The sequence below is a fragment of the Chelonia mydas genome, chromosome 4 (genome assembly GCF_015237465.2).
Source record: "Chelonia mydas isolate rCheMyd1 chromosome 4, rCheMyd1.pri.v2, whole genome shotgun sequence".
Taxonomy (NCBI): domain Eukaryota; kingdom Metazoa; phylum Chordata; order Testudines; family Cheloniidae; genus Chelonia; species Chelonia mydas.
This window is the reverse complement of record NC_057852.1, coordinates 126,132,667-126,152,713: the sequence shown is the minus strand read 5'-3', so window position 1 is coordinate 126,152,713 and position 20,047 is coordinate 126,132,667. Positions and strand designations below refer to the sequence as shown.

At 38.3% G+C, this 20,047-nt stretch overlaps 1 protein-coding gene across 15 annotated transcripts in view; it reads right to left on the bottom strand.

Annotated features, from left to right (window-relative positions):
* The window catches only part of CTBP1 (C-terminal binding protein 1), a 408,406-nt gene that overhangs the window by 17,948 nt on the left and 370,411 nt on the right, over window positions 1-20,047 (bottom strand). For all 15 annotated transcript variants that reach the window (XM_027826156.3, XM_043544846.1, XM_037898255.2 and 12 more), the window contains 3 exons: window positions 18,228-18,372; window positions 10,619-10,825; window positions 3,072-3,286 (listed from right to left, as the gene is read on the bottom strand). In XM_027826156.3, coding sequence (XP_027681957.2) covers window positions 3,072-3,286; window positions 10,619-10,825; window positions 18,228-18,372 — 567 coding nt within the window. The remainder of the gene's footprint in view (window positions 1-3,071; window positions 3,287-10,618; window positions 10,826-18,227; window positions 18,373-20,047) is intronic.

Sequence of the window (20,047 nt, the reverse complement as noted above, 5' to 3'; positions counted from 1 at the left end):
TCAATCTCTCTGGTCACTCGATTACAGACCTAAAGGTCGCAATATTACAACAAAAAGACTTCAAAAACAGACTCCAACGAGAGACTACTGAATTGGAATTAATTTGCAAACTGGATACAATTAACTTAGGCTTGAATAGAGACTGGGAGTGGATGTGTCATTACACAAAGTAAAAGTATTTCCCCATGTTTATTTCTCCCCCCCCTCCAACCCTCCACTGTTCCTCAGACGTTCCTGTTAACTGCTGGAAATGGCCCACCTTGATTATCACTACAAAAGGTTCCCCCCAGCGCTCTCCTGCTCGTAATAGCTCACCTTATACTCTCCTTCCAGTGTGTATGATAACACCCATTTTTTCATGTTCTGTGTGTATATAAATCTCCTCACTGTATTTTCCACTGAATGCATCCGATGAAGTGAGCTGTAGCTCACGAAAGCTTATGCTCAAATAAATTGGTTAGTCTCTAAGGTGCCACGAGTACTCCTTTTCTTTTTGCAAATACAGACTAACACGGCTGCTACTCTGAAATTTATATTTTGTCACAATAAAACCAGCTAGTAGCATTGTAACTATGCCCTGGTCTACACTTGGGGAGGGGGAGGTGAAATCGATCTAAGTTACGCAACTTCAGCTACGTGAATAACGTAGCTGAAGTCGAAATACTTAGACCTACTCACTGCAGTGTCCTCACTATGGTGAGTCAACTGCTGCCACTCCCCCATTGACTCTGCCTGTGCCTCTCGCGGTGGCAGAGTACAGAAGTCGCTGGGAGAGCGTTTGGGGGTTGATTTATCGTGTCTCGACTAGACACGATAAATCAATCCCCCCTGAATCGATCGCTGCCTGCCGATCTGGCGGGTAGTATAGACATACCCTATGTAAATATTAATAGTATCTCTAAATAATTATACTAATGACAACATTATTTTAAACAGTCATCAAATGTTAATGAAAATATAATAAAAATGGATGAATAACATGTTGTAGCCATGTTAGTGGATATTAGAAAGACAAAGTGGGTGAGGTAATATCTTTTATTGGACCAACTTCTGCTTTCGAGCTCACACAAAGCTCTTATTCAGGCCTAAGAAAAGCTCATCATGAGAGTGTGGGATGGGCGTCCAGTGCAGGTACTCTACAAGCTCGAAAGCCTGTGTCTCTCACCAACTGAAGTTGGTCCAATAAAAAAGATATTACCTCACTCACCTTGCCGCTGAAGAACATATTGTCTAAAATATGATAGGGACTGGAGTTCCTGTGAATTTGCTATATGAATAACAGCTACATTTAATATAAATATTATATAAAGTGAATTTTATATGTTATTACGAATATTTTGTTTTTCAATTTACCTAATACTTTCATGAATTTATACCATATCAGCTGTTAAAGCAAAGACTGTATAACATAATGTATTCATACTCTTTATCCAAACTTCCATTTTATTTGAAGTAACGCATATCTAATATTTTATTACAATTTCTATTTTCTCAATATAGAGTAATAAGTAACAATATAAATGCATTTGACAAAATGCCATTTAAATGACATACTTTCTTATTTAATTTTAATGTGTAGATATCATTCAGCTTTAATTTTTGCTTATGTCTTTTGTTTCTGTACACAGCAGACCAGGCAGGTTTTCAAAGTACATACAACTTCTATATCTCAACACTAATAAGTCCTATTTACAAAATACGTATGTTGGACCCAATCTCACAATTCACTGGAATGCTAGAGCACTGCTGAGCCTATGTGAAGTCCAAGTGATTTCAGTGGAGCTCCATGTGGGTGCAGGGGTTTGCCTCCACAGTGCTTCTTAACACACTGAGACTTTTCTGCTCAGTATTATATGATAACGTAATGAAAGAGTAATCATAATGTACATGAGTGTAGTATAAGAACCTATACTGAACAGAACAAAAGTCTAGAACAAAGAGGTGACAGAGGACAGCTTTCTTTGCTCCCTTCACACTGCATTTCCTAGCTTTTGAGAGAGTTTTAAACTCAGATGATCTTATACTTGGATTTTTCTACATACAGCCAATTGTCCAATTAAAGTACCCATTATTACATCTCATTAACATGAAGCCATGATCGATCCTATGAGATGTCGAGCATCCTCAACTCATACTGAAATCCCAGTGAAGTCCATGGGCATAGCAGGTATTGGGTACTTCTCAGAAGCCAACCAATCATCATTTTAATTCAGTAGAGATATCTTTCATAGAACTTTTGTGTGGTATCAAATAAATTCATACAATAAATGTATATAGAGCATCAACAATGCAAAATGAACATACATGATTTCTTAGTTCAATTTACCATTTTTACTTATATAATTGCCACACTCATACATTTAAAAAAGCTACACCTTTTAATATACATTATATATACACACCAAGGTTTGAGGCAGCAAATAAATACTGAATGCAAAAACCAAAATGTTTACCTTCTGAATTTCTCCAAAAAGGAACAATTGCCGCAGTTCTACACTTGGATATGTTTTAAGTATTTAGTAATTTTAGAATGCTTCATCTCAAGACCAAATCCATTTTATATATTATTTTCCCCAAATAACCTACTACTGTAGTGTGAGCAATTATTAGGGAAACATTCTGCAACCATTAGGAATTAACACAAGAGGTCGCCAGTTAGTCATGATCCTTAAGTTAGGGATACAGAAACTCAACTGTAATTGAAGTATAAAAGTGAAGTGCAACTTTTGTTACTAATATAAAGAGGATGTATGTACCTGAAGATACAACAGAAGTGCTTTTAAGTAAATGTCAATGAATCAAGCAACTACATCTGAACAGTGTTCAGCATAACACACTATTTCAACAAAAGAGAAATTAGCAAGTAAAATGAATAAAAAATAACACTGTATAAGATATCATCTATTTCTTAACCAGTTATTAACCTGCTTAACAAATAGTGAAATAGCAGATGGAAGAGAAAATTAATACAGATCTGAATTTGCATGTTTACACAGAGAAACTCTACAGTTTGCAGAAAGTCAGTAATTATAAAACTACACCCAGCCTGTAGGGTACATTTGGATGGTTACCTGTTTAATGGTGAAGTCATTAATAAGATGATGATTGTGTTCATTCAAGTTGCAGTGCAGGGTTACACAGTCACTGTGAAATAGCAGGTCCTGTAAAGTGCTCACCCGCTGCAGTCCAAGAGCACGTTCAATGCCATCTGAGAGGTATGGGTCATAAAAAAGAACACTAAAGCCAAAGGCCTTTGCACGTAGTGCGACTGCTTGCCCAACCCGTCCTAGAATGACACAGACATACAAACAAGAGAATGTTTTTGGTAGAAAGTGGCATAGTTGTATAATTATTGTTACTACACATGTACGTGGTGCTGTAAACTTACATGGGATTTTACAGAACATAGGAAAGAGACATCCCAATGTCCCATTAGAAATTCTCATTACATAGCTTTATATTTATGGGTTGGTTTATGCCATCCCTGACCAAAACAAAGCAACAAGACTGCTCCATAAAATATAAACAAAATGGCAAGCTGTAACGCCAAAAGGTGGAATGTATGAGACCTATGGTAACCTGGGTCTGCTTAACAGGTGGCACTATTTGCTGGACGTGCTGACGACAAATCACTGATGTTCTGGACTGTTCCCTGCAGTGTAGTTGTTGCCACGCCAATCCCAGGTATGAGAGAGACAAGGTGGGTGAGGTAATACCTGAAGAAGAGCTCTATGTAGCTCAAAACCTTCTCTCTCTCACCAACGGAAGATGGTCCAATAAAAGATATTACCTCACCCACCTTATCCCTGCAAAGTACTCATTTTTCCCCATGTCTGCACAGTCAGCTCGAATAAAAAGTTAAGTGAATGTTTGCAATTTCAGTTAATATGAAATAATTTCTTTAAAGTTTCCTCTCTGCCTGAATTTATGACACACTACACAGCAAGCTGTGACAACATGATTATTTCAAAAACAGGTCAATATTCAAAACATTCAAATTCTTGCAATTGCTATTAGCAGATGAGTCTACCCTCCCAACTTGTTTTCAGTTTATGCAGTCTTTAAAATCCTTTCAGCTCACCTGCCCTGCCCCTGCCCCCATCCCCACGTGCACTTTCTGAGATGGTACTTTCCACTTTTACATCCTTCTTGATGATGAACTTATTCTAGAATGCCTACAAGAAACCTGCCAATGTTTGTTCATTGTCCATATAGCTAAACCATAAACAAAGGGGCTCCATCATAACATGCACTACTCCTGTTGAGTAGCTGCAGTGATAATCTTGTACTGCGTAGTGTCTACAGGCCCCACTGTGGTAGCACTGTACACCCATCTATAATGAAAAGACAGTCTCTAGCCTAAAATAAACTCATAATCTAAGTAGTACAATCTACCTTATTGCCTTAGTTCTTCCTCATTTACCCTTTCTTACTCTTATTACTTCCTTAAGTCACATTTTAAATTGGTTTAAGGAAAGGATCCCACCTTGCATGTGTACTGGGAGGTCCTTATCTCACTTATTACAACACACAGATAAGTAATACTAAATCAAGGTCACGGGACTGGCATGTTCTGTGTGAAGAGAGTTTGGGAATACAAATGTTTTGAAGAAATACAACTATTTATACGGCACTGTACTTTACATTCAGCTATCAGCTTGAGAATTTGAGACATAAGGATATTTCAGAAGTATCAGAATCACTAGACTCACCAGGAAAGCCAATGCTCAGTCTTAAAAATATCAACGGAAAGTTTTGTTTTGTAATATCTGTGTCTACTCAAAATGCAACAGAAGAAGATGGAAAGACATGGGATTTTCCTAACTGTGTTTTAAGGGATTTCCCAATGTTCTTCAGTTTCTTTTTGAATAAACACAAGAAGCCACAAAAAGAGGTTTCTTCTTGACCATCTAACCTGAACACAGTAATTCTGGAGTGTCTGGTGATGGATATACTTAGAATATTGAGCAGTCAGTCAATATAACTGGTACTGTTTGCTATTCCCTTGGGACTTCTACTTAAGACAAAGTGTTCAAAACATATTGAAATAAAAGACGGTGTATACTAGTTGTTTGCTTTTGAGGATCTGTTTATAATGCTTAATATGCAGCAAGGGAGATTTAGGTTGGATATTAGGAAAAACTTTCTAACTATAAGGGCAATTCAGCTCTGGAATAGGTTTCCAAGGGAGGTTGTGAAATCGCAATCACTGGAGGCTTTTCAGAACAGGTTGGACAAACACCAGTCAGCAATGATCTAGGTTTACTTGTTCCTGCCACAGCACAAGGAGCTGGACTTGAGGACTTCTTGAGGTCCATTCCAGCCTTACATTTCTAGGATTCTATGAAAATCAGAAATATAGCAAACTTCTAGTGTAATTAAAATGTTTTTCAAGATTCGGGACCTATATAGCTCAGTGTACATAATTTGTGAACAATAATTTCACAAAGAATAAAGTGTATTACATGTGCTATCTTCCTGTACCTCTCACCTTCGGAATACATTATGGGTGGGTCTATTGGAATGGACTGACCAGTTTAAAACTGAAACCTTCTGTTGATTACAACCAATGTTGGTGTGTAGACTAATATATTAGAGCCTTCTAATGCATGTGTGGAACCTCCCACTGAAATCACCGGGAGCTACGTGTATGTGTTTGAGGGAAGAAACTGGCCAATGATGATTTAACGGGAGAAAAGTTTGCTGTAACTGATGGTCCAGATTTAACCATAACCTCTGTACACGGAACAGATTGCATCATGAATCGGCCAGGAGTTTAAAAACGTAAGAGCAGCCATACTGGGTCAGACCAATGATCCATCTAGCCCAGTATTCTGTCTTCTGACAATGTCCACTGTCAAATGCTTCAGAGGAAAGTAACAGAACAGGGTAATTATCAAGTGATCCATCCCATCTGATCCACCCCTAACTTCTGGCAGCCATAGGTTTAGAGATACCCAGAGCATGGGGTTGTGTCCCGACCATCTTGACTAATAGTGATTGATAGACCTATACTCCATGATCTTATCAAATTCTTTTTTTGAACCCAGTTACAATTTTGGCCTTCAAAACATCCCATGGCAAAGAGTTCCACAAGTTGACTGTGCGTTGTGTGAAGAAGTACTTCCTTTTGTTTGTTTTAAACCTGTTGCCTATTAATTTCCTTGGGTTTATTTTTGAAATTACTGTCAAACAACACAGCACAACTCTACAGCCTGTGACAGCTTTCCTTTCTATCCTGAAAATGTTTCTAATAAATAAATCTAATTTAAGGAAATTACCACCAGGATTAGTTACTAATGAAATGTTGATGTACATTTTGAACAAAATGATAAGTGTAGATAGCATGGGCAACATTCTGTTCCCCCGCCCGTTGTTCACCTCTCTTAAGTATTAAGCAAGAGTGTTATTGAGGGGTGTGGTATTTGCAGTATGCAGATAATACTAACTGTATATTGCCACCTTGTCTGACATGGGCAATGCAACTCAGCACCTCAGACAACATCTAGCTGAGACTGGGGCATTGGTGAAAGCAAGCTGTCTGAAGCTGAATCCAGACAAGACCAAGAGGATGATGGAAAGCAGGAAACAGCCACTAGTAATATCATCCCCTTTGACTGAGGGAGTGCATCTGCTGCTGGTCACCAGGGTTTGCAGCTAAGGGGTGATTTGGACTTTGCAACTAAGGGGTGATTTCCCAGTTACTGTTAAATGATAATTGTAGCAGTAACCAGATTGGCTTTCTATTAATCCAAGTACTTCTATGCTCATCTTCAGGAATACCTAAACGCTTCTACCTATTGTTGTGACCTATTCTTTCATATACAAGCCTGGCTACTATTATCCATGCCTTTGTCACCTCAAGATTAGACTATTTTAACATATTTTAACATATTCTATATGGGACTACATCTTAAAACCATTCAGAGACTGAAGCTGATGCAGAATGTAGCAGCTCACTTGGGATATCGCATGCGCACACACACAATAATATAGTGTATATTATATGACACTATATACGACTATTCTAGAATCTGTAATGATTGCCAGTTGGTCTCTGGGTAAAGAAATAAGGTAACACAGAAAGCTTGAAATATATGGTATTATTTATGTAGCATTCAAAAGATGCTACACACTTTCTAAGATACAGAGAAACAAAAATCCAGGCCTGAGAAAATTACAGTCTGAATAAACAAGCAGATGAGAGATCGGATGCAAGAGAAACAAGTGATTGAGCAAAACAGTTTCAGAGTAGCAGCCGTGTTAGTCTGTATTCGCAAAAAGAAAAGGAGTACTTGTGGCACCTTAGAGACTAACCAATTTATTTGAGCATAAGCTTTCGTGAGCTACAGCTCACTTCATCGGACGCATTCAGTGGAAAATACAGTGGGGAGATTTATATACATAGAGAACATGAAACAATGGGTGTTACCATACACACTGTAACCAGAGTGATCACTTAAGGTGAGCTATTACCAGCAGGAGAGTGGGGGAGGTGAGGTGGGAGGGAGAATGGACACAAATCAGACGTCAAGAATTATAATGTTCAAAAACCAGTTGGAGAACACTTCAATCTCTCTGGTCACTCGATTACAGACCTAAAAGTGGCAATACTTCAACAAAAAAACTTCAAAAACAGACTCCAACGAGAGACTGCTGAATTGGAATTAATTTGCAAACTGGATACAGTTAACTTAGGCTTGAATAGAGACTGGGAGTGGATGGGTCCTTACACAAAGTAAAACTATTTCCCCATGTTTATTCTTCCTCCCCTCCCCCCCACTGTTCCTCAGACGTTCTTGTCAACTGCTGGAAATGGCCCACCTTGATCATCACTACAAAAAGTTTTTTCCCCGCCACCGCTCTCCTGCTGGTAATAGCTCACCTTAAGTGATCACTCTGGTTACAGTGTGTATGGTCACACCCATTGTTTCATATTCTCTATGTATATAAATCTCCCCACTGTATTTTTCACTGAATGCATCCAATGAAGTGAGCTGTAACTCACGAAAGCTTATGCTCAAATAAATTGGTTAGTCTCTAAGGTGCCACAAGTACTCCTTTTCTTTGAGCAAAACAGTGTTGATCAGTGAACTTTTTGCTTGTTTTACTTCTCTCATTCTCATTATTACTACAAGCTGAGGAAGGGTGGAGACTGGTTATTAGGCCTATTAGGGGAAGAAGCGACTTTAAAAGAGGGACATGAAGGATGAGCAGCAGGAGGCTCAGCAAACCAAGCGAGAGTGGAGGTGTCAGAAGTAGGGAATTTGTATGAAAGAAGGCATAGAGAAAAGAGAGTGGGTGAAGGAAATGAAGAGGCCAGTGAGTGATGCAGCTTGGCCAGATCAAAGGGTGTGGAAGTGATTAGTTAGGGCTTTGGAAGGACTGACTATGTGGAGAGCCAAAAGAAGGAGCTAGTCTTAAGAGTTCTTTGGAAGTGAGAATAAGGAAGGGCATTTCTTGTGAAGAAGGCAAGAAGAAGTCAGTGAAAGGATGTTAAGAGACCCCAGACATGGTTAATGTGGCAGACACATTGTATTATCCATAAAGGACAACTTTAGAATGATTGAAGGTTGAGCTAAGATGATGATAGTGGAAATATATTGCAGTGGTTGAGGCCAGGGATGAATATGGACAAAAGTGGCAAAGACATTTTGGAGGTGTAGAGAGAAACTTCAGCAGGATTTAGCAATGACATCAAGGTGGCATGGAAGTAGGAGAAGTTGGGACTACTTTATTTTACATGCACAGCATTTTCTATAGCAGCCTTTCATGATTCAGCAGTTGTGATGTCCACACATTTCAGTAATAAACTGAAACAAAACCAAAGATGAGACAAAATCAACTAGGACAGGAACTGAAAGCTATGAAAAGTGGCATCTTCTGCAGAACACAGGGTACCCTAAGGCCAATATGCTGGTGAACAAGATTGCAAATATATTTTAATCTAAAACTAGAGATAGATCACTCTTTCATAGAAATGTAGGACTGGAAGGAACCTTGGCAGGTCATCAAATCCAGACTCTGCGTTGAGGTAGGACCAAGTAAACTTAGACCATCCCTTGCAGGTGTTGGTCCAACCTGTTTTTTTTTAACCCCAATTATGAGGATTCCACAACCTCCTTTGGAAGCCTATTCAAGAACTTAACTATCCTTATAGTTAGAAAGATTTTCTTAATATTTAACCTAAATCTACTTTGCGGCAGATTAAGCCACTTACTTTTTGTCCTACCATCAGTGGACATGGAGAACATAATCAGCGTTCTCTTTATAAAAGCCTGCAACATATTTGAAGACTTATCAGGTCCCGCCTCAATTTTCTTTTCTCAAGACTAAACACACCCCGTTTTTTTAAATCTTTCCTCACAAGTCAGGTTTCCTAAACCTTTTTATCATTTTTGTTGCTCTCCTCTCCCCAGTTTGTCCACATCCTTCCTGAAGTGTGGTACCCAGAACTGGACACAGTACTCCACCTGGGGCCTCACCAGTGCCAAGCGGAGCAGGATAATGCCTCCCATGTCTTACATACGATGCTTCTGTTAATACCCTGAATGATATTAGCCTTTGTTGCAACTGCATCACATTGTTCACTCAAATTCAATTTGTGATCTACTAGAACCCCCAGATCCCTTCTCAGCAGTACTACACCTAGCCAGTTATTCCCCATTTTGTAGCTGCATATTTAATTTTTCCTTCCTCGGTGTAGTACTCTGCACTTGTCTTCAATGAATTTCACCTTGTTGATTTCAGACCAATTTTCTAATTTGTCAAGGTCACTTTGAATTCTAATCCTGTCCTCCAAAGAGCTTGCAACCCCTCCGAGCTTTGTGTCATTTGCTCATTGTGTCATTTTTATAAGCATACTCTGCACTCCAATATCCAATTCACTAATGAAAATATTTTATGGATCTTGAGGGACCCTTTCTGGTATGTTAAAAACAACAGTAGGAGGGAGAAATATGGGAAAAGTAGAAACGGTGAAATAAGCATTGAACAGGAAGTTAAATAGGATTATGCAATGTAAAACAGTACCAAATAAGGCTAATCTGATATTGGACTAATTAGTCAAGGGCCTCCATGATGGAAAAGGGAAGTGATACTCCCTCTTTATATGATTCTGCAGCACCTGTGTGTCTGATTCTCAGAAAGATGTAGAGAAATTCAGGTAGAACAACAACAAAATTAGATAAGTTGTTGGATGGACTGACTGGGTAGAAATATTAAGCGATGATTTAGGAAGGGGAACAAAGTAACTACCTATAAATATTTGAGAGTTATAAACACCAAGGATGGAGAAGTACTATTCACCATGATACAATGGAGTGTAATTAGAACTAACGGGATGAAATTAAGAAGAGAAAGATTAAAACTATCAGGAGAAAACTATTAGATTTTGAAGTAGTCTTCTAAGGTAAATAGAGAAAGCCCCATGAGTTGGGGACATTTTTATTTAGCACGGGTATTGCTTATTCAGCATACAAGCTTGGACAAAGCAAATATGATCTAAGCACTGCAGGGGATGGCTTCCATGACTCTTCTTTTCCATTTTCAATTTCCATAATTCTATCACAATGGGTAAAAAAACTGAAAACCAACTGTCTACTCAGAGTCAACATACCTAATCCAATAATGCCCAAGGTCTCCCCTCTAATCCTGGCAGCTCCAGAAGCAACTTCCCGAATCTGCTCAACACTCTGTACTCTTGTGCCTTCTCGCAAGGCTTGGTGAAGCCAGGTGGTTCGCCTGTAAAGGTTCAGGATGTGGCACATTGTAGAATCTGCTGTCTCTTCTACTGATGCAGCTGGCACATTACATACTGCGATTCCTGAAAGATAAAGAAGATTATACATTTACTGAATATGTCACACACTCTTTTTTCCCCTCACTCAAAAGTCACCCTAAAGTTTAACGAGTAAATTATTCTAGAGTCAAGGATATTGTAGATTTAATTTTACAATCCATAGATATTTTCACATGCTGTTCGTATAAACATCAGAGTTCATGGCTTGAATGACAGTGGCAGGACTTTAATATGTTTTAAACTTCACAGGAGTAATGAAGAGATACACGAAAAAAATTCCAAAAGGAAAGTTACAGAAGAGATATTGTCTGGTAGTTCAGGCCCCAAAACCACTATTAATAGAAACATATTTATGACATTTCAAAAGTTTTCACAAAAACAAAAATTCTTTGAATGTAAACATCTCTGTGCAAACAGTGGAGCATCTGGCTAATGCATGACAGAACGCAAGTGCAGCTTTGTAATCTATTTCCATTATCAAAGCTATTTGTTAAATGTATGATTTTTAATATTTTTTTTAAGGAGGCTAGTTAAATGGAAATTAAAAGGAACAGTTCCAAAAGTGAAATGCTTGCAAGCTGCAGGGAAACTTTGTAAAAACACCATAATAGAAGCTCAACTAAATGTACACCCCAAATTAAAAGATTGCAAGGGGACTAAAAAAACTGCCACCATGGATAAACAACATAGTAAATGAAGTGATCAGAGGCAAAAAGACATCCTTTAAAATGGGAAGTGAAATCCTACTGAGGAAAATAGAAGGGAGCATAAACCTCTGGCAAGTCAAGTATAGAAGTATAATTAGGCAGGGCAAAAAACAATTTGAAGAGCAACTATCCAAAGACTCAAAAACTAACAGCATTTTTTTTTTAAAGCACAACAGAAGCAGGAATCTTGCCAATGAATCAATGGGACTACTGGACGATCAAGGTGCTAAAGGAGCACTCAAGGTAAATATGGCCGTTGCGGAGAAGCTCAATGAATTCTTTGCATTAGTCTTCACTGCAGAGGACGTGAGGAAGATTTCCACACCTGAGCCATTCATTTTAGGTGACAAATCTGAGGAACTGTCCCAGACTGAGGTGTCATTAGAGGTGGTTTTGGAACAAATTGATAAATTAAACAGCAATAAGTCACCAGGACCAGACGATATTCACCCAAGAGTTTTGAAGGAACTCAAATATGAAACTATTAACTAACTAATTGTGGTATGTATATCAGCTTCTGTACCAGATGACTAGAGGATATCTAATGTGACACCAATTTTTTTAAAAAGGCTCCAGAAGCAATCCTGGCAATTACAGGCTGGTAAGTCTAACTTCAGTACCTTGCAAATTGGTTGACTCTATTGTAAACAACAGAATTATCTGATACATAGATGAACATGATTTCCTGGGGAAAAGTCAACATGGCTTTTGTAACGGGAAATCACATCTCACCGATTTATAAAAATTCTTTGAGGGTATCAACAAACATGTGGACAAAGGTGATCCAGTTGATATAGTGTACTTGGACTTTCAGAAAGCTTTTGACAAGGTCCCTCATCAAAGGCTTTTAAGCAAAGTAAGCTGTCATGGGATAAGAGAGAAGATCTTCTCAAGGGTCAGTAACCGGTTAAAAAAAAAAAAAAGGTAGGAAAAAACGGAGATATACATGTTCAGTTTTCGGAATGGAAAGAGAGGTAAATAGTGGTGTCCCCCAGGGATCTGTACTGGGACCAGTGATGTTCAATATATTCATCAATGAGCTGAAAAAAGGGGTAAACAGTGAGGTAGCAAAATTTGCAGACAATACAAAACTACTCAAGCAAGTTAAGCCCAAAGCAGACTGCAAAGAGTTACAAATGGATCTCACAAAATTGGGTGACTGGTAACAAAATGGCAGAAGAAATTCAGTGTTGATAAATGCAAAATAATGCATATTGGAAAACATAATCCCAACTATCCATAGAAAAGGATAGGGTCTAATTTAGCTGACCTAAAAAAAAAAAAAAAAGATTTTTGAGTCATTGTGGATAGTTTTCTGAAAACGTCCCCTCAATAGGCAGTGGCAGTCCAAAAAAGCTAATAGAATGTTAGGAACCATTAGGAAAAGGACAGATAAAACCGAAAATATCACAATACCACTATATAAATCCATGGTATGCCCAAACTTGGAATACTTCATGCAGTTTTAGGAGGAAAGATTAAAAAGCCTGGGACTTTTCAACTTGGACAAGAGACAACTAAGATGGGCTATACACATTGTAAGGAGAGTGGTCACTTTAGATAAGCTATTACCAGCAGGAGAGTGAGTTTGTGTGTGTGTGGGGGGGGAGAAAACCTGGATTTGTGCTGGAAATGGCCCAACTTGATTATCATACACATTGTAAGGAGAGTGATCACTTTAGATAAGCTATTACCAGCAGGAGAGTGGGGTGGGAGGAGGTATTTTTTCATGCTTTGTGTGTATATAATAAGATCTTCTACACTTTCCACAGTATGCATCCGATGAAGTGAGCTGTAGCTCACGAAAGCTTATGCTCAAATAAATTAGTTAGTCTCTAAGGTGCCACAAGTACTCCTTTTCTTTTTGCAAATACAGACTAACACGGCTGTTACTCTGAAGCCTATAAAGTTGTGAACGGTGAGGAGAAAGCAAATAAGGAAATGCTATTTATTCCTTCACATAACAAAAATGAGGGGTCAACCCATGAAATTTGTAGGCAGCGGGTTTAAAACAAACAAAAGGAAGTACTTCTTCACACAACGCACAATCAACCTTTGAACTCATTGCTAGTGGATGTTGTGAACGCCAAAACTATAATGGGGTTCAAAAAAGAATTAGATACATTCGTGGAGGATAGGTGCATTAACAGCTATTTGCCACGTTGGTCACAGATGCAACCCCATGCTCTGGGTGTCCCTAGCCTCTCATTGCCAGAAGCTGGGAATGGGTGACAGGGGATGGATCATCTGATGATTACCTGTTCTGTTCACTCCCTCTGGGGCACCTCGTAGTGCCCACTGTCGGAAGACGGGATATTGGGCTAGGTGGATCATTGGTCTGACCCATTATGACCATTCTTATGTTCTTTTCATACTGAGAAATCCATACTAAGGCCTGATCTTACAAACAGTTATGCCCATGAGTAGTCTCATTAAGCTCAATGGGACTAATTCACGTGTTAGCGTATGGAAAACCAGGACTGTATGTTTATTTATGGCTTCTCAATATATTTTTGCTGGAGATATTTTATTAGCTATATAATGTGCTCTGTGTTTATATTAGCCAAGGCAAAGTCAAGACATGTGCCTTGCACTGGCAACAAAAGAAGTGAGGTTTGTGCTGGTTCTTAGAGTTAAACTGCATTAGTTAGAATCATAAAAGGTTAGGGTTGGAAGAGACCTCAGGTGGTCATCTAGTCCAACCCCCTGCTCAAAGCAGGACCAACCCCTACTAAATCATCCCAGCCAGGGCTTTGTCAAGCCCTTTTATACAAGAAAACTCTGTTTATATAAACTAATGATGATCTCAAACTGTTTTCGAAATATTAGTGAACGCTCGCCAGGCCCCCCTGGGGCAGGTATGATTATATCCACTTCATACATGGGTAAAGTGAGAGAGAGCTTAAAAATGGCTTGCTCAAGATTGCACAACTAGTCAGTAGAATTGCTGTGAACAGAAACAGAAGCCCTGACCCGCAGCCCCCAAGCTAACCAGTAAAGACACACCCTACCTAAATCTTCATATTGAGGTGTTGAGTCTGCTCCTACAAGGTGTTTGAAGATAATAGGAGTTTGTGGTGCTAAGCACCTGGCAATAGCTGGTCTGTAGTGAGCAAGGCATGGAGGCAAGAAGGTGAGAGAAAGTAATAGAGAAAATCCTGCTGACTTCAACAGAAGTTGGATTGGGCACCAGAGATTGAATCCAAAATCTTTGTAGTCAATGGCAGCTATTCCCAAAAATGGAATAGACCCCAGGTGAGGTGGCTTTGCCACTATGGACACGTTTGCCACCTTGCAGTAGTTTTCTGGACAATAATTTCCTTGCAGTACTCAATATATGCTTCACAGTTAAGAAAACCCTTTTTTCGGAAATAACCCTAGGGAATGTTGTTGTTGTTTACTTTAAAAAGCTTTTGTCCTGCTTAAATGTTGCCTCTTCTCAGTTCCATGTACTGTCTGCTCCCTCTCTATTTACCAGCTCTGACTCCTGACAAAGTTTGTGTTCAGACTGCTGATGATTCCTGTCATACCTCTTAATGGAGATGAATATGTATTTTTTTCTTCAACAACTAGTAGGGCATTTTTCACTGTGGATATTTGTACATAAATAAAAATTAAATAAGCTGCTTCAGCTAACAAAGGAGGCAGCTGACCATTCACTTTGGCCTGAGAGAATAACGACAACCTAGCTTTAATATTATGAACTTCACATCTTATGAAGCAAGAGAGACAGAACAGTATTCTCTTCAATAATAGGAACAATGTCAGTAATTTGATAAATTATCATCTCAAACCTATTTATCTACAGTGTGAATCCAAATTTCTTTATTCTGCTGGCTTGCACCTTTATTGACTTTTGAGATCAATAAAAAAATCGATATAGGGAGGCTGCATAACTATTTTTCTTTGCTGTGCGGAATCGTCTGCTGAGTCACTGCTCTTAGATTTACTAAGATAAAACAGCTTCCTTTGCTGGCATATCATTCTTGGCATCCTATTAGCATGAACTGTACTATGAATCCCAACATTGTAAAAGAAAAAAGAAAGAGGCAAAATGAGTATCCTTGTTTAACTGGAGGGTAAAATTATGTTAAACCTATCATATTAAATGGCTGTATTTGGTTATACAAGAAAGAACTGCCATTTTCATGGAACAAAATACAGATTGCATGGGACAATATTAAAATTCATAAACACATATTTTAATTCCCAGCATCTACCAAACACTGCTTTCTACAGAGTTAGAAATGTTTCATTACATGTCTGGAGAAAGAAACAAGGAATTTCCACTCACCTTTCAGCTTATTGGAGCTTTTCTTGCTCATCGTACAGTTGTCCCTAGAAGGCTGTAGGGAGAAGGGTCACGTAACCTTTCACCTACGTTCTAGAGCTTCTTTTTCCCTTCTCCCACCTCTAAATAGTTTACTACATATAGGCAGCTGAAATAAGGAGCTTGCCCTGCGGGGTGAACCACTTGCAGCAGCAGGAGGAGGACAAGAACAAGGAGAAAGTGGACAAGCACAAGACTTACCATAGAGGGAAAAGGGTATGGCCTTCCCACTTACTGAGAAAACAGCACTATATTATTAGGGAGGGAGCGGTGCAGAATAGCTTCTGTGATTTCTTCTACACACCTTTTCCCCCCCACTGATCTCAGTGGTCTGGTCCACACACACACACCCTCACCCCTTAGAGAGCCCAAGAATAGCTGGCTTCACCCAAAGCCCCAGCCCTATTTGCCTTCTATAGGCTCATTCCCACCTCCCTGATTACATCCTCATCTCTCAGGTTTTTCTCAGCACATAAGTAGCAACTCACAAGTTTGTGGAAAAAGTCAGATTTTCAGGTTTTTGCATGGGAAACTCCTGGTTCCACATTTTTTGTGAAATACACATCAACCAAAAATGACAGCATGAAAAGAATGCAGCTGTAACCATATCTACAAAAATATTTTCTTCTAAAGTGAAAAAATTCTCATGTGATTTCCACTAAGTAGGCTTCTGATAAAATACCTGGCTTCTTCTGAATATTGTTGCTACTACCACAAAATCTACTTCCACAGCACATTTCATCAGCAGATGAAAGTGTTTTACAAACAGTAATTAACTCTCACATCACCTCTATGAGGTATGTATTATTTATACCAGTTCTGCAGAGGGGAAACTGAGTGACAGGTAGGTTAAGTGATTTTGCAAGTAATGGTAAGTCAGTGGTTGAATCCCAGTCACTAGCTCTAGCCAGATGGAGCTTAAAAATAAAAATCAGACTTTCAACTTTCATCCAGATTTTACTAACTAAAAAGCAAAACCGACAGTTATTTCATTGGGAGGGGACAATTTTATTCATTAAAGATAGGCATGGATCAATACCCTGGATCCTAATTGTACAGCTTAAATGAGTCTAATCAAAGCCTCAGACTTCAACGTTCAGAAATGTTGCCATTTAGCATTTAGATCTGAATCAAAACGTTCCTAAAGTCCGGGATGTTCAAGTTTGGACAGCTATGAGGTAGGTTTGAATTGTGAACTTGTAACCCAGCAAGGATACCTGCCTGTATGTACAGATCATATTCTTGCCTGGAGTCCCATTTGCTTCAGTAGGATTCTGCACAAGTGGAACCTTCTGCAGGACTGGGTCTTAATTCTGAGACCAGAGTTAGGGTTTGGACCTAGTATTTTGCTTCAGGCCCACCTCTATGATGTAAGTTTACAAATGAACATGTCTGCGTTCATCACAATGAATGCGTCTAACCTTATTAATGTAAACTGGAGTTCAAGGTATGCACCAAAGGGAGAACAGCCCCCTAAACATCTTCAGATCTAACCTGCTCCTGAGGCATTTGTCACACTAGAAAAAAATCTATTTTAACTAACGTGTAAAAAATAGAAGCTAAGGAAACTGGTGTTGGGTGACTCACCCTTATTTACTAATAAACAACTCAGTACTACAACCACTCACTACTTCAGTAGGACTGACACTGCAATAAGTACTACACTAGGTAGTAAATGTTTGCAGGACTTAGTCAAAAGTGACAGGAAGAAAATCTTCAGGTAATTTGTTCCCAGTTTATTCAGAAAAACTGAAGAAATAAACTGGAAACCTGTACTTTGAGAATACAGCTTTGTTTTTGACTGTTGTGAAGCAAACAACAGTTCAAACCAGATTGCAGCTTTTGAATAATAGGAGAGTGAAGATCCTCTCCCCAAAATTCCCCAGCGGTTTAGTTTATTTTTCATGTAATTACAATTGATTCTTTGATAAAACTGATGTGCCTGATTTGTCTACCAGGAAAAGCTTCTGAACTAGATCTTACAGTCCAAACACAGGTGCTAGGTCTATTTGTTTATTTTCAAACAAAATAGTATGCCATAATACTGACAGAATTATACACTGTAACTGGATCACAGTCTGTAGCAAGTTAAATAAACAAACAGACAGAAAGTCTCCTGTTTACTGTTTTAAAAAAAGTCTGCTCTTAGTCTTGAAATGTGTCTTGAATGGACAGACTGCCATACTGTCACAGATCCATTATCAGTTAATTAACTAATGTTAGTATCACCATAATGATTTTTGAACACTCTGATGAGAAAATTATACAGTTTATATATTATGTTAGCACAAATTATACAGCAAATGTTGATGCAAAGACTTAGATGCTATCACATTTCTGGAGGCAACTATAACATGTTCAAATAAAACAGCGTCTTTAATAATCATACCTAAATCCCCAGCAGATTTGATGTCAATGTTATCAAAACCACTGCCAATTCGGACAATTATTCGAAGTGCTTTGAATTTCTCCAGGTCTTCTCGTGTTAAAGTGATAGTGTGATACATCAGTGCACCCACTGCTTCATTTAGTACCTAGAATTTAAAAAAAATAAAAAAAAAAAAGAACAAACCTTGCTTTATGTAATCTGATTTTTTCCCCTTTTCATTGCATTTGGGTTTCATCATGTATTAAAATTTTGCAGGTCTGAAGGACTCTGTAATAATTACAAAAAATCATTTTATTTTTAAAAACTTTTCTCCAAATATTTTCAAGCATCTTGGTAAGCCATGTCTTTTTCACTATAAAATTCAGAGAACAAAACACAAGCCTGATCCTGCAAAAGGATATGCTCATGAGGAGTCCTTGTGATTTTGATGGTACAAGTACTTTCAGGATCGCAAACCAATACAGGCGCACAGTTTAAAGCCTCGAAGGACACAGGTTGGACACCACTGCATTATATCTGGGCCCGTTCAGGCTACTGAATGGCACTTGGAAGAGATTGGCTGGGGGGGGGCTGGGAAACAGTTTGAGACACTTTTTACGGAACATGTGGCCCTTTGTTTAAAACAGTGAGCTGTGTGTGTGTGTGTGCGTATATTTATTTATCGGCCACATGGTGGTAGCATCAATGTAACAAATAGGTGTGCAAGTGACTAATCTTTTTATATTTTATTTTTAAAGTTCAGGACTCTCCTAGAGCTACGGACGACTTGGCAGGATGGTGATCTCCAGTTACTGTATATTATTTCACACTAACTTACTTTCTTGATGATGTTAGAACTCTATGCACCTAGTATACCATACGATTAAAATAAACCATTAAAAATCATGGTTAAGGAGGAAAATATTGAGCTCTCAAAAAGCAAACTGGAGAACTCCAAATTTAGACAAAGAACTCCTGTGCTAATGTAAGTTATTAAAACTATTCCTGGTTGTTGGATTTCACCTGAATAAAGCTCATCTGAAGTGCATTACAAACCATATTGTTATTAATGGAAAAAAACTACTTACTAAGGAAGGCTCTTATGCTTTGAAAATACATGTAGAAAATACATTTAATGAAGGAGCTCACACATTACTGAAGTTACTTACATTCATAGAAAGAAGGCTAAAAGGTTGCAAATTGCACTAAAAATGAAGACATGGTTTTTCTACTTTTATATATAAAATATGCAAAAGATGAAATTATAATACAAAATAAATACAGAAGGCTTTAACAAAAAAACAAAAACATTTAGAAAAATCAAACATGCTGCATACAGCTGACTAACTTAACTAGAGCATGTCTGCTAACATATCTGTAAAGTACCATTGGGACTATGGTGATTGGTGCCTTAGAAATAGATTAGTATAGCATAAGCATACTATAGTATGAAGTATGTTCTGACTGTTTTTCAGCATTTCCTGTAAAGAGGTTTGTGTACACTGTAATATTCAGCTAAAGAAAATGAAGCTTATTCTAGGTACCGTAACATGCAGCACTAATAGTCAAAGACAAGCTGATGTAATTTTATTACAAAACCATCAGCTAGTGTCAATTTCAGAAGATAGAAAACTGGAATTTCACATCAGTTCAAATGTGGCAGTATTTTCTCACTCTTGCTCTCTAACATGGGCTTTTTTACACTCCGTAAACTAGAAATGTATAAAAATAGCACAGTTCCAGAAATGAAAGTGAATAAAAAAAAATGAAATGGCTCAAATGGTACCAATTAAGTATATGTCCATCTGCGGTCATTCTTGCGTCCATCAGATATTTTATCC